This window comes from Rhea pennata, chromosome 2 (assembly GCF_028389875.1).
Source record: "Rhea pennata isolate bPtePen1 chromosome 2, bPtePen1.pri, whole genome shotgun sequence".
Taxonomy (NCBI): domain Eukaryota; kingdom Metazoa; phylum Chordata; class Aves; order Rheiformes; family Rheidae; genus Rhea; species Rhea pennata.
This window is the reverse complement of record NC_084664.1, coordinates 1,244,194-1,260,131: the sequence shown is the minus strand read 5'-3', so window position 1 is coordinate 1,260,131 and position 15,938 is coordinate 1,244,194. Positions and strand designations below refer to the sequence as shown.

At 37.9% G+C, this 15,938-nt stretch overlaps 1 protein-coding gene across 2 annotated transcripts in view; it reads right to left on the bottom strand.

Moving 5' to 3' along the window:
* Nucleotides 1-15,938, bottom strand: part of SMARCC1 (SWI/SNF related, matrix associated, actin dependent regulator of chromatin subfamily c member 1) — a 103,104-nt gene that overhangs the window by 68,979 nt on the left and 18,187 nt on the right. For both annotated transcript variants that reach the window (XM_062568655.1, XM_062568654.1), the window contains 7 exons: nucleotides 10,491-10,560; nucleotides 8,083-8,152; nucleotides 6,269-6,344; nucleotides 3,505-3,630; nucleotides 2,690-2,808; nucleotides 1,258-1,382; nucleotides 351-410 (listed from right to left, as the gene is read on the bottom strand). In XM_062568655.1, the coding sequence (XP_062424639.1) occupies nucleotides 351-410; nucleotides 1,258-1,382; nucleotides 2,690-2,808; nucleotides 3,505-3,630; nucleotides 6,269-6,344; nucleotides 8,083-8,152; nucleotides 10,491-10,560 (646 nt within the window). The remainder of the gene's footprint in view (nucleotides 1-350; nucleotides 411-1,257; nucleotides 1,383-2,689; nucleotides 2,809-3,504; nucleotides 3,631-6,268; nucleotides 6,345-8,082; nucleotides 8,153-10,490; nucleotides 10,561-15,938) is intronic.

Here is a 15,938-nt window from a genome sequence, read left to right as displayed (position 1 = left end):
GCCCTAAATATAGTCTTAGATAATAGGATATGGGAGACTAGGTTAGATCTCTTATGCCAAAAGCTTAGCAAAGCTCAGGGAACCTGTGATTTACTCTGACTCCCAGTATTGCAGAGCGTTTGGCAGGGGGGAGGGGGAAGGAGTCTTCTGGAAAAGAGCTTATGCTACATAAAGATGCCTAAGGAGAAACAGAGCCTCAGAAAGGGAACAGAGTCAGTAATTTCACCTAGCATGCATATAGAAACTGAAATAATTAAATAAAAAGAATCTGTAATTCCAGTCCTTTAAGATAACAGAATAAATATTTTGAAATCTATCTGAAACATGACTTTACTATAAGACACTTTTACCTAGGTCTGCTACTGTTCCTCCTTTCACAGGTGTGTTTTCACTGTCTTTCTTTGGGTTCACTACAAAAGAAAGAAAGAGTGAAATTCTGATGAGTAACCTAACAAGATACAATTATCAAAAAATCTAGCACGCAGCAGGTAGACCATTTTACAAATAAACAGTTGGTTATTTTGTTGGCCATATCTTTTCAGTTCAAAGCATTTCATCTGATCTATGCTGTCTCAGTACAACAGATCATTTGTTTGGTTTCTCCGCAACTTCATCTCTAAACACATGGCAGCCTTTATTCATTCATTTAGTGAACCAAGTACTGTACTCCTCCCACTTGCAAAATATTTAACAATTCCTACACATCTTGCATGCAAGTTCAAAACAGGTAAAATTAAACAGTGTGGCACCCAAAACAGTGTGGTGTCAGGGACAAACAAAAAAATTATATTATACTTTCGATCTACTCTTTACTTAACAGATGCGGTATAGACACGCACTTTTCTGAAGAGCATTAAGAATTGAATGCATTAGGCATGTTGCCAGAGTTTCCACTAATATGATCTGGTTATCTTGAGTATTTGACAACGCTATCCTTTTGCTCCAGAAGACTCCATACTCCAAAATGGCATGATCTCAGTATATTGAGCAAGAGCAATCCTAAAAATAGGCATAACTGAACATTTAAATGGATTTTCCCAAATGTATTTCAAAAAACAAACAAAAGAAGGTGAATCTGTTACCCTTCTTAGCACAGTGGTCAAATTCTAATTCTAAAATTTAAATGGTCACAGATCATCCTACCCCAAAGCCACAGAGCATTCCAAGGCTTTGATAAAATACATGTGTATTTTCACTACACTGTTTAAGCAATTGTTTTAACATTCAAAAAAAAAATGCAGTCTAGACATATTTTACCATTTTTGGGAAGTACTACTTCTTCTATGTTGGGAACTGGTGTAGGGTCCTCCATATCCTTAGTAAGATCTTCTTGTTCATCTTCTTCTTTCTGCCCTCTCCTTTTTCCATACAAGGCTGCTTGTCTGAAACAGATAAATACACAAAGTCCCTATTAGTTACAACTGTCACAAGGTTCTCATCTTGACTTCTGTCTCCATCAGATCAAGTTTAAAAAATTGGGTCAAAATACTTTTATGACAGCAACTGTGCTGTAGAAAATGGTGCTGCCAAGTTAAAGAAACAGCTTCTCTGAATATTAAGATGAAGTAACATTTAAGAGAAGGTTAGTGAGCATCTTTTGCACTCTCATTAGATTCCAACACAGAAATACCTCTCAATTTCAAATAAACAATGTTTTCCGATTGTTTCAACACCATGAAGCAACACTGTATAAATTCTTAATTCCAACTCAAAATTGTCTCCAATATGTTGGCAGCACTTGCATTCTAATGAGATTCAATGGATTAATCATTCACCTACATTTGTCCTTTTTAAAGTTTCAGTAAGGGCACCTGCTGCATAAAACGGAAGAGGTAACAGACCATTTCAATACACGCCTTTTCTTTAAAAAAAAGTTGCCTTAAACACTCAGGTCTAGTCTGCCAAGTAGGCCATTCTGGGAACAAAGGCACAATTACCTAAGCCTCTGCTAATACAGTCTAACTAAGACTTAACATTTTTTTTTTTTTGGGGGGGGGGGGGAGGAGAGGAAGACAACTAATTCTAATGATGAATTTCCAGTCCTATTTTATTAGGTTCCCACAAACTACCACATTAAACAATACTTGGATTTTTAGTTTTAGAAAATATGCTCCCCTGTATCTACACACAAACACTGTTACAGTTTTCTCTATCATCTGCAAGCCTTTAAAGATCAAGCCAGCACTGAATGAAAAAAAAGACTAAAAACCTTATCTTAGGTCACCTGTAATTAATAAATGCTGCTCCATTACGAAGTCACATCAGAAAAGCGGGCTTTAAAAATGCCTAATTATATAGGTAAAAAACCCTTTTCAATTAAATGTAGTGATTTACAGGGTGTACACACTCTAACGTGCTCACACTAACAGAAATGAATGAGTCTGAACTATTTTAGAAGCAGTAGTGCAACTTTTCACTTCACAAGCTCTACTCGCAGAGAATCTTATCATTGAGACACAGGTAATGTGGTGACTTGCATCAGATAATTCTCCATCTGCAAGCAATAAATTTCTAGAGCAGAATACAGAAATCAAGCATACTGCACTAGCAAAAAAACCCCACACAAACTGTTGCAGAAATAATTATAGTACTGCAATCTAAAGTGTGGCAAGTGAGAAAGGAGACAGACCCTTCCACAAGTACTTTTTCAAGTCAAATTAGCCTCATCTTCCATGAGTTAGACACTCACCCTTTCTTCCCTGTCTTTTTTCTTGATTCCACTGGAGTGGGAGGTGGAGAGGGAGAATGCTTTCTCTTCCTTGTACTTGCTGCTGCCTTCCTGTCTCTCCTCTCTGGACTACGCACAGGCTGTTAGAGAAGAGAAGTTATTAGTCCATCCCAAATACTACAGTTATGGAAACTCAGTAGACTACAGTCTTTCTTAACACATCCAACAACAAAAGGAGCTAAATGCAATAATTTCACACTGAGCACCACATTCAGCTCCAGAATACTCCCATTTGTTAACGCAAAATGCCTTAAGCTTTCTATAGCCATCCCTTAGCTGTTGCTCTATCTACTTAAAAACTGTGGTCTTAAAACGGTGTAATTCAGATGCTAACTTCTGACTTTAGTCCATCTATCAAGATTTCCCAGTGAGTACCCTGACTCCAAGGAAAAATGAATGTGTTTTCAGAGTCCTAACTAACTCTATGCATTGAGATGGATACAAAAATTAGTTTCAACGAGTATTTTGGTAGAGAATTTGGAAATCAAAAATTAATTGTTTCTGTTTAACATACCACATGCTTTCATTTGTGAGAAAGCATAGAGTGGGTATTATCTCATGTTGGGCACAGGAGGGGATCAAAAGACACTTTTTTATGCTTCTGGATAAAAGACACACGCCAGAAGAAAATTAAAGTAGGTTGTGTTATCACGAGTACCTCAGACACTGTTCAATTAGCCTAATTTTAGCAGCTTTGGGCCCCAGAATTGACTTATGTAGAGACAAAGAATATTAATTTATCAACAGGTCACACATTAAGCAGAGAAGCATCTTACCTCTTCATTCTTCATGGAGATTCTCTGCCGAAAACTCACTGATTTCCTGTTCTCATCTACCTCGTAATCCTCTTCATTCATCCACTCATTGAATATGTCTGTGTCCAAAATCCACTTGGCATGAACCTTAAGAACAGATGGTTGTATCAACATGTTATTTTTTAAATACATATATTTTTGGGGGGGAGGGGACACCTCCACAGTAGACCTTGTAGGATGAAGAAAATACTTGCAGTTTGGTTACAAATGCCTGAAGTTCTGAGAATCTCAAAATGGTTTCACATATAGTAAGTGAGATGAGGTCCCTATAAGGCAATGTACTAAAGGATGAATACACTCAGAACACGTCTACTAACTCTGCGTCTGTTCCTCAGTTGTTTTAAGCCTTCTGAAGTATGATGTTAGTTCTCACAGCCAGGACAATGGCTCTGCATTAAAAGTGTACCACCAATTACCACCAAGATCTTTAAAGTACAAGACAGACCACCTCAGCAAGTATATGCTGATACAAACAAAATATACAAAAAGAAAAGAAAGCCTTGAAAAGAAAGGATTTACTATATTGACTTAGTAAAATATCCATCTCCAAATAAAGTTCTCATTTACACAGCTGAACAAGAAAAATTGATTCCTGAGCTTCAGTACTATAGATATACAAAAAGCATACGTGTTCTGGCTGTTCATAAACAGCTACCTGGAATGAATAGCTTTTGAACAGAAATCACATTGTTTTCTGCCCTGAATTGCCCTTTTAACTCTCCTGTTCAGATCAGCAATGGAGATGCTAAACAACATTGTGTGTTATGTATAAAACAGTAAGTTCAGTAACAGGAAAATAAAGTAAAATTTAATATTGTTTGATAACTACTTTTTATTGTTTTCTTGCAATGAACTAAGTCAAAAGGACAAACCATTCTGCCACAAAGAAAATAAATCATGTAAAGAATCTAAATAAAGCTGCTATTGTTGGTTTGAGCATTCAAGCATTCTACAGACAGAAAAATGTTGATTCTTTTTTCATCATTATGGCATCAGTTAAGAACAGCGTTCTCATTCGGACTGAATCTTTCCAAATAAGAAAAGTGAGCGATGACACCCTGGAATTCTGAAATCTCCTGCGGATTTTCTTAGGCATTCACGTTGGTTATGACCCTAGTGACAGTTGCCTTTCACACACTACTTTTGTGAGCAATCTCAGTGCATTTGGCAAATTTAGTCAAATTAAGAAATTTGAACTGTGTACTGTAGTAAGAGCATGCAGAAACTGGCTTTTACATGAGGACTGAGCCAAGAAAAATGAACTCAAGAGCTTCACAAAACAGTGCGAACATGGAGCTGGGATGAGGTGAGCGGGCAGGATTTGGCAGCAAAACTGAGCTAAGGTTTGGCTGACAATACCTGAAAGTATTGGCAATAAGTGGCCGATATAGTATTTCAAAGAGAATATCAAGATTTTAATTCTACCATAGATTGAAAAATTAAGATTTATTTTTCTAAATCAGCTAATACTTGACTTCTACACTGTAGCAAGATTTTGCCCTGCCCCTTAAAGATATTACTTTCTAGGAAAGTGTTGTTTAAAAAAAATATTTACACGCTTTTTAAATGGAATTTAACAGCTTCAACAATGAAGTGATTCAATTTCTCATCACTGAAGCAGCCATTAAAAAAAAAAAAAACAAACAAACAACAAAAGCGGTTTAACAAAAAGCTAGATGACACTAGCTATTAGTCCACAGCAGTAAGCAAAGGTCAGCTCAACCTAGGACTGCCATGACAAAAAAAAAGAAAACAGATCCTAAAATTTTCTATTAAATTAAGATTTGTAATCCTAAAAGCCATCTCTTCAAGTTGTAAGCAAAATACTGCATTGATGTCAACATGACAGTAGACTACCAAATATAATTCTTCCTTCAGAACTTTGGAAAGAAAACAAAAATGTTCTAATAGAGCCTTTACGAACTTCAACAGCTTGAACTGCCAGTCTTCAGAAGTCACATCACAGCAGGACGGAGCAGACAGGTAAGAGCTCCAGACTGCCCCTCCCTCAGCCCTGCCACGTGCAGGGAAGAACATCCTTAATCCACGGTGACCCAGGCAGGCTGAAATCAGCATATACTTTGGCTGCATGATGTACTTGACATGCTATATCCTGAAAAAAGAGCCCAGAAAGTGGATACATCCTCCATTAGCAAGGCAGCCTGCTAGCTTAGGATAAAAATACCGATTTATGAGCCTTTCAAACAGATGAACTTTCTGCAGGAAAAAAAAAATGTTTTAAGCCCTGTAATACCTGTGTGGTAATCTTTGTTTTTCTTAACTAGATTATTTTCTCTGATAAAATTGTTTCAAAAATATTATAAAGCTATGGTACATTTCCCACTTCCTCTCCTTAAACAGTGTATAATGCCATCCTGCCCAAACAATGGGTTACCAGGTTTCATCTCAGAGATGGCTGCTTTTCAACAGTAGGGAAAGGAGTTACCTATAACGCAAAACATGCAAGTTGAGCCAAAACAATCACCAATTATCTTGTCATTGATCACCTTTTTGCTGACAGAATAAATGTTTTTCAACAGTGTAATTTCCCCATCCAAAGAAATGTTTTAGACACTTTCATTATACCCTTAAAAATATAATTCCACTTTTCTGTATATACAGAAATACAGCTATTGATATTCAGTAGCACTTTAAAACATCTACTAGTATCACCTGAGGATGAGATATACCACAGTAACTTTGGGTGACTGTTAGAGAGACTTACCTTCCATGGCTTTTCAGGAATTGGAGGATCCTCAATTTCAGCATCTATTTCATTAGCATGAACCCAAGTGTCATAGCTGAGAGAAAAGTCATGAGAAAACAAAATTGGTACCATTGGTTGCTCATCCAGATCACCAGCAGGAATATTCATTCAGCAGTTTTAACATGATCTGATCATAGCACTGGGATAGAATAGCTAGTTATTCTCCACTCAGTGGAGAGTTAAATAAAGGAATAATCACTACTTTCTGCTAAAGGAATAGTTTGGGCTTTGTTTTTAATAAATACACTGAAATTGAGGGGTCCAAAGCATCTATTGTAACGTTCTGAAAAGCAAAAACATCTTAGAGAAACCAGCTCCAGCTTGAAATTACACATTTAGTCTTTAGATTTCACAGTACACACACAATTTCTGGGTTACCTCTTCAAACTCCAGTTTCATGTTAATCAAGTTGTTCTCATTCTTATGGGAGTAAAGTGAGACCTAGTGGGCTCTTAGAAGAAAGGAGTATGTATCCTCTCCTGCAAACCTACTGCTGTAGAATCTCTCTATTATTTACATTCACTTTTCCACATGCTATTCCTCCAAAAGCCTATCCACAAACAGTAAGAATCTGCACTCAGTAACATTAAGAGCCAAAACACCTTGTAATCAACTCCAGGCATGTATTAAGTGACTTAATCAAGTCATAAACAAGAAAGGATGTGTATATAACATTTTTTCTGTTCATTGATATGTATAAATACATACATAAACACACAGAGATTCAACTTACAAATGTGGTAACTGATATGATAGAAAAATATTTAGTTATTCATCAATATGATTAGAGAAACTTAAGCGTGATTGCTGTTTGCTCTCTTCCACTGAAAAATACATACCACTTCCAAGAATTCTGCGCATATGCAGCAGAGCAGATTTTTATCCCTCAAAAAAGACTGTTTAAATAGAAGTGAATGTTGAGTTTCCAGTCTTTTTTGTTTTCATAGTCAAGGCTCAGAAACCAATTATTATAAATACATTTAAATTACTAAGGGTACATAAGATACCTTTTAACATCTTCAGAAAACTAACGACATCTTTCTCAAATATGCTTGAAGCAATCACTTGCACTTGACTGAAGGCAATTTGCAGAGTGAAGTCTCTCTCCTTCACTGAACAAAGTTTAACCAGATGATTAAAGACTACCTTTTTGGCTTTAAAGTTTTATTAACTCAAGGTTCACTTCAACTTCAGAGGTCTGGTTCAGTTTGCAGCCCTGTTAGTGGATCTCCAGAGAAGTGCATTCCTTCTCTAACCTCACCCACCTGCTAGTATCATACGCAGATATGAATATTTCAGTTTCAAAGCCACTGACTTAAATCTTTCACAAAGTCTTGGATACTACAAAAAATACTAAGTCACTCAGCGGTTATATTCCGTAAGATCAATTCTGCTCGTTTCATAATATAAACACTGATATACAATCATTCAGAAACAAAACGAATGCAGTAGTGCGTACTTGAGTTAAATTTTTAGAAAAGTCAACAATAAAACAAGCCTGTTGTATTCCACAGAACAAGACAAGAGCATCACTGTAGTCCATACAGTTAGAATATCCCCAATTCAGATTCACTACTGATGGCCACAGAGCACCAGGAGCACATGAAGCAGAGTGCAGAGCACAGATATCAGAACAGGTAAGACTCAATAAGCCAAAGCAGCAGCTTCTTTGAGTATATGGATTGACCTACTTACAAGTCTTAGTTAACACTTCTCCTTCAACAAACTTTAGCAAGATTTGAGATATGCTCTCTTCCCCCATCTTTCTTTACCTGTCTGGAAAAAAACCCCAGTGTACCAGCACCTGCTTGTCTTTTTTCATCACAGGTCTCAACCACTCATCTGCAAAGGGGAAAAAGATCTAGCATCAGGTTTAGCAGACTATGAAACAATTTAAACACTATTTTCCTTTCCTATAGTTAAACACCACAAGGTTATTGTAATCATCTTTGTTAGAGTCTATTGTAGCAAAACTAGTGGCCTGACCTGTTTAGTAAGAGAAATTTGTCTGCATTATTTTTGCCACATCTAAAACATGCATGAGCTGTCAGTATACTGCACAGATGTTATATTCTTAAAATATACTGATAATCTAATTTACTGAAGAATAAAATCCAATGAGGTTTGGAACAGCCATCCATTTCTCAATGGACCCAAAACCAGAAGCAAAAGCAGAGTTTCTGGCTGACAAGGGGAAACATTTTGATTTGCTATCAACTCATGTTGTCCTATCGCATCTCCGAAATAGTCTGTCTCCTTGGGCCTGGAATTTGTAATGAGGTAAAGAAAATCCTCCAAGATGATGTTCAGTAAAGACAACAATAACATGGAAAGCAAATCCTTCGGGACAAATATTTTTAATCACTGTGTATCTGAAAAGTCTAAATTTATCCCAAAATATTTTCGTGTGAACTGGTAAGTCTCTCCCTTCTCTTCGTATTCTGGTCAGAGTTCTGAATCACCTCATTAACTTCTCTTGTTGATTTATACTTATTCCACAGGACCGTTTCCCCACCATTAAATTCTATTCTTAACAGGTATTTAAAAAGACAAAATAAAGTTTTGAAGGAAGAACTTCAGGGGGAGAGAGAAGAGAGTGAAACTGAGTATTAAAACACTCCTAAGAGATCAATGGCCTAGTGAGACTTAAATTTCAACTGTCTTCTGTCACAACACTGTTAATATAGACCTACTGAGCAACTCTAGTTAATTTTGCTAATGTTGTAATAAGGTGCAAGTTCAGTTTGACTGGTGTTTTAAAGTTGATTCTGTTTTTAAACTGCACCTCTGAGATAATGCAACAACCTACTTCTCCAAATCAAATTCATGTTTCCTCAATACAACAGTGAAAGAGGAGAAAGAGAACAGTTTGACAGTAATGCCCAAAGTGGGACTAGAAGAGAAAGATCCTGAGGATTTGAATCTGTGTAATATTACACTCCTTAAATTCATGGCTGTTCTCTTATCCTAGTATAATCAGGGATTAAAAAGAGCTCTGCCTAGCACACTCACATGCTCACTGAATATAAGACAGACAGGACCCACTGCATTTAATTTTTTTCCAAAAAGTTGAAGTGGTTAAAATTAAATTAAGTGGTTAAATTCTCAAAAGTACAGAGCATATACAGACAGGCACCAGAGGACAAATCATCCACCATCATTCCAATATGGAAGCGAATACTTCCATCTAGTGGAGAGCAGATGCCAGGGCGTAACAGAAAAATCTATATTATGTCTGTGAGGTTCAGACTCAGCAACAATAATCCACTAGACAATATATTTAAGATCAAACAGCTTAACAGCTCAGTTTCTCTGCTGTTTGTTGTAGCTGTTAAACTGCTTTTGTGGAAGCTATGTAGTTCATATAGAGGCAGATTTCATTATAATTACACCAACAATCTCACTTTTTCAAATCCACTTATTACATTCATCATTGCCTAAGGTTTGACAAGGTAGATAGACCAGCTTTCACGATCTGTCACCTGGAAAGGCAGAGTATGGCAGAAGGAACTGTCATTCTCATTTATTTTAGCATCTGTGCTACATATCATACATCCAGTTGACTCCTAGTAATGTTTCTCAATAAGACAAATGCTGCACTACTCAACATTTTGACCTATTCTTACACATTTGAAATTCACTCTTAAATGATCACTGTGCTACTTCAACTCACTCATGAAATCCCATGCTTAACTTGGTATCAATTCCAATTTTAAGGCTTGCATACCTAAAAATAAGGGGTTAATATAAATTACTGAGGAACACCAAGGAAGAAACAGGAAGAAAGAATCCACAATGGAAACTTCAGTTTTAAGCACCCTAACTTTCATTAGATCTTTAACTTTGTTCCTCTTCAGCCTATTAGTTATGTGGGCTATCTATCGGCTTGGTATAATGCTGAAAACTCCATTCCGCAATACAAACTAGTGTCTCAACCTCCCATCCAACCACTGAACAATATTCAGTGTTTTAACACTTTTTTGAAAGATGTGTATTTAATAAAATTGGAATATTATATAGATAGAAGCAGGTGAATTTATTTGCAGTAGTTAATCCTAGAAATACTTTTTAAGTGGCTCTCAGAAGCAGGCTGAGAACACTACATGAAGGCTCCCATAAATGCTAAAGGAATTTAATTACAAAAGTACTTCCACCTGAAAAATACAGAAAGCAACTTTACCATCATCCAGTGAGGTAGGACTTGGATAAACATGGTGGGTAGCCTTTGACTTCTCTTCAGTTACTGTTCCCTGTAGGGAAGATTAAAGAAGAAACACTGTATGAGAAACCTTCAACACATAAGAACATTCCCTTAAACTTCCTCTTTTTCATCCACAGCCCATGCAACCTAAAAATATTCAAGGTTGATTTTCAATGCAACAGAGAATATCATCTCTAAAAAGTGGCAGAAAAAAGGCAATTATTTTAAGAGACTGCTCACAAGCTACTTTGTCTTCTCTTGCCCTTTTAAGCTCAAATCCTTCCTCTCTCTGGTTCCTTCTGCTCCATTTCTCTATGTACATCTTTACTATCAGTTCATCCAAGTCTACTGGTAAATATTTCTTTCATAAGAAATCATCTCTAACATCTTTTCCACTAAGTACAGAGTTTGATCCAAAACAATTTCTAAATATTATAATCTATGTAATATAAAGACTAATTAATAAAAACCTAACTAGAAGTGGCTGTGCTGAATAGGACATCTTTAGTACTTAAGAAAGCCTATATAAAGGCAAAAAAAAAAAAAAAAAGAAAAGAAACACTAACATCACACAACTGTTTGTCTGTCAAATATTAGAGTAAGAGTATACTTTTTGTTCAGGTTGGTTTAGGACAACATTTTTTTTTTGACTTATGAGAGTCAACAAGTGTACTTTTCATGATTATGTAGATTCTATAAACAACAGTATATAAAGCAATTTCTTTAAATATCAATATAGGCCGTAATTATATTCTGGTTGGACTTATGTCATCATAGAATTAAATTCTGCTACAATTAGATACCTGTTAAGTAAGTACATAATACTGCTTCAGGTAGTCAGTCAAAAACACTCTGTACTTCCCTCCCACTGAAAACCATCACAATACTCCCACACGCTGCAGAGAGACCTCTAGTCTCTACATGATAGAATCACAGAATCAGTATGGTTGGAAGGGACCTCTGGAGATCATCTAGTCCAACCTCCCTGCTCAGCAGGGTCACCTACAGCATGGTAGACAGGGTTGCAGCCAGGCGGGCCTTGAAGATCTCCAGAGAAGGAGACTCCACAACCTCTCGGGGCAGCCTGTTCCAGTGTTCCGTCACTCTCACAGGGAAGAGATTCCGACTCATGGTCAGGTAGAACTTCCTGTGCTTCAATTTCTGCCCATTGCCTCTTGTCTTGTCACGAGACAGCTGAAAAGTTTGTCCCTGTCCCCTTGACACCCTCCCTTCAGGTACTTGTACACACTGATAAGATCCCCCCCTCAGTCTTCTCCCAGGCTGAACAGGCCCAGCTCTCGCAGATGTTCCTCATAGGGCAGATGCTCCAGCCCTCTGATCAGCTTCGTAGCCCTACGCTGGACTCTCTCCAGTAGCTCCATGTCTCTCTCTTGTTCTGGGGAGCCCAGAACTGGCCACAAGACTCGAGATGAGGCCTCCCCAAGGCTGAGCAGAGGGGCAGGATCACCTCCCTCCACCTACTGGCAACACTCTGCCCAATGCACCCCAGGAGACCATTGGCCTTCTTGGCCACAAGGCCACATTGCTGGCTCATGCTCAACCTGTCGTACACCAGCACTCCCAGGTCTTTCTCTGCAGAGCTGCTCTCCACAAGATCAGACCCCAGCTTGTACTGGTGCCCAGGGTTATTTCTCCCTAGGTGCAGGACCCTGCACTTGCCCTTGCTGAACCTCAGGAGGTTCCTCTCTGCCCAGCTCTCCAGCCTGTCCAGGTCCCTCTGAATGGCAGCACAGCCCTCAGGTGTGTCAACCACTCCTCCCAGCTTGGTATCGTCAGCAAACTTGCTGAGGAGGCACTCTGTCCCCTCATCCAGGTCATTGATGAAGAAGTTGAACAGGATGGGAACCAGTACTGAGCCCTGGGGGACACCACTAGCCACAGGCCTCCACCTGGACTCCACGCCACTGATGACGACCCTCTGAGCTCTGCCTTTCAGACAGGTCACAATCCACCTCACTGTCCACTCATCTAACTCACATTTCCTGAGCTTCTCTAGGAGGATATTAAGGGGAGACAGTGTCAAAGGTCTTGCTGAAGTCAAGGTACACAACGTCCACTGCTCTCCCCTTATCTACCCAGCCAGTCATTCCATCAGAGAAGGCTGTCAGATTGGTTAAGCAGGATTTCCCTCTTGGTGAATCCACGCTGACTACTCCTGACCACCTTCTTTTCCTCCATATGTCTGGAGATGACATGCAGAAGGAGCTGTTCCATCCCCTTTCCAGGGATGGGGGTGAGGCTGACCAGCCTATAGTTGCCTGGGTCCTCCTTCTTGCCCTTCTTGAAGACTGGAGTGACACTGGCTTTTTTTCCAGTCCTCAGGCACCTCTCCAGTTCTCCATGACTTTTCAAAGACAATGGAGAGTGATATTCCCAGAGTCTTTTTCAAGAACAGAAGAATTTCATCGAACAACATTCTATGAACAACTTATTTAGAAGACACCAGCATCAAAGAAGGGAAGTTAATAAAAAAGAAAAATGAGGGGCAGGGAAAAGCAACACATTAGGCTAGAAATATCTGGAGAAAACTCTTGACAATTGAAAGCCAAAAGTTCTTACACCAACATGAGCTTACAGAAGTGCACAAAGGGAGATTAAAGGAGATGCTCTTTGAGGAACAGGGAAAAATAAAGTTGGAGAGTGAGAAAGATTTAAAAACATTCAAAATGCAGGAAAAGAGCCCCAGCATGAATGAAGAGCCTATGAACTGTTAAAGGAACAATAATGGAAATTCTCTCTTCATTTTCTATGAACCAAAGACACCTCTGCAGATCTACTAATCTGATCTTTATAAATAGCTGAAATTTATTGATCTGCTTTACTATCAGATTAAAAATAAAAACCCTGTAACTACAGTTGTGGAGGAAGTCTTCCTAGATACTCTCAACTGAAGACAATGGTACAGATACATCTTCCAGAGAGCTTTTTTAATATACATTTAAGCAAAATATAAGGCTGATTTCCTACCTCTGCTAAACTGAATGTGAGCAGAAGCTAAAGGCATTACAAGATAGAAGAGTTCTCTATCAAAATACTTTCCTTGATCCAAATATATATAAATGCTAACCTCACTTATTACTCACTCTCCCGTTTCTAAATTATTGTTCTGGCTCTTCTCAGAAGAAATTCTCAATATTAATAAAGAAAAGCAGAAACAGTAATAGCATCTTCAACAGTGGAGAGTACAGAAATAACAAACATCTTGCAGGCCTTTTTTACTTTTAGGTATGTCCAAAGACGACACTAGACACAGTATTGAGGTTAGAGATATTCTACTCCTCTGCATAGATTGCAGTCAGGACCACTAGGACTTGGAAACACTAGAGAAGCATGTTCCAGTTACTAGGCATTGGTAGGATAAAGAAGAGATTACAATGGGTAAAAAATTTAAGACAATGAGCTAGCATAGGTATCAATGCAAGTATACGATGAGAATTCAGAGGCAGGATAAAGAGAGAAAAAAACAAAACAAAAAACAGAGTTAAGGACGATTTTTATTTTCAATTCTTCATATCTCTTTTAAGACAGGTAGTTTTGTCTTTAAAGTCTCTTAAAACATTCATGGATACACCATGCTTTGGCTATAGAAAAAATTCCTAGATTTATGAAGGAAAAACTGAATCAATAACCATAATTTAAGCAATAGTAAGTATCCTTAATCTGATAAGATTATCAGCTACACTTGATTATTCAATTTTATAGTTGTGTAATTTTTTATGGTTCATAATCATAATACAGAAAACATCTAACCTAGAAAAGAAACTGTTTGCTTTGGCTATAGCAGTGAATTATTATAACAGAAAAGGCTACAAGACTATCTTGCTCAGTAACTTGATAAGTAGTTTCCATGATTTATAAAGGGGAATAAATGAGCATTGTATGGCCAGCTGTAGGACAAGTGCTGCATTGCACTTTGATGAAAATAACATTCTGTGACAAAAAAGTCACCAGATGGTATCTGTCTGAGAACCAACAGATTCACAGATCAGTGAAAAACATATAAAAGGTATCATTAACATTACTTAGAAGAGCTTTAAGAAAACAGAAAGTATCTAGTATATTTTCTGTAAAAGACTTTACAACCTATTAATGTTAACATGAAAACAAAAAGGCTTTGAGTGTTTACAGGTTTTTCAAGATAGCTGTCATTTTCCTTGCATCACTGTTTTCTTTAATTTTCTCTGTGCTTTTGCTCTTACACAGCTTATAACATGTAATCACTTCACAGCTCTCATTCCAAGCCAGTTGACTTGGTTTTACCCATCAAAACAAGTAAAAGGAGCATTTACATTTTTAAGAGGGGGAAGCTATTAAGCCTGTTCAAGCCATCATAAACATTTGAGGAAGGGACCTTTAGAGATTATCCAGTCCAACCCCCCTGCTCCACGAGGGTCATACAGAGCACATTGCTCAGGACCCTGTCCAGATGGCTTTTCAGTATTTCCAAGAACAGAGGCTCCACAATCTCTCTGGGTAACTTGTGCCAGTGCTTACTCACCCACAGAGGAAAAAAGGTTTTTTCTTATGTTCAGAAGGAGCTTCTTGTATTTCAGTTTGTGCTCACTGACTTTTGTCCTGTCACTAGGCACCACCGAGAAGAGTCTGGCCCCGTCCCCTTTATATCCTCCTGCACTGATAAAATCCACTCCCCCAATCAGTCTTCTCTCAACAGTTCCAGCTCTCTCAACCTTTCCTCATATGAGAGATGCTCCAGTCCCTTCATCATCTTAGTAGCCCTTCACCAGACTCACTCCATGTCTCTCTCGTACTGGGGAGCCCAAAACTGGAACCAGTACTCCAGGTGTAACTGGAGCTGCCCTCCAGCAGGTCAGTCCTTCATATTATTCAGTAATAAATAAGCCCTTAAAAACACTGGTAGATTAAATTATAATAGCAAGATGTTGATTCTCCCATAAATATTCTCATCATCTAATAAGCAAGAGATTTCTGTTCAACATAAGGAACAAAAAAAGCAAAGTAAAAAAATTAGTGATTATTTTAAGAACAAAATTACTTTACGCAGCTTGTTCCCACATATCTGGAATAGCTGTATTACACACTACCTTCTTTGGTCCGAGATTTGGACAGATTAAGCTTTGTTTTAAATAAGCATGCATTCTTCTGCAGCATTAAATCAGCTAGGGCCTAAAACCAACTCACTGAGACAGTACAAAACTCATTCTGATTACTACTTTACAGTTCAATAGCAATTTTAAATCTACTTTCAGAACAGAGTTATGCTTCAATCTCCGTGTGAAGATAACTAAAAAGGGCATTTTGGAAATGGTGAACTTCCGCTCTTAAGTGATTTGTTCCTGCTGTCTTGTGTTGTCAGACAATCCAAGTGCAATCAATATGCTGAAGGCAAACAAATCCACTTTTATCTTACTCTGAAGGCAACTAACC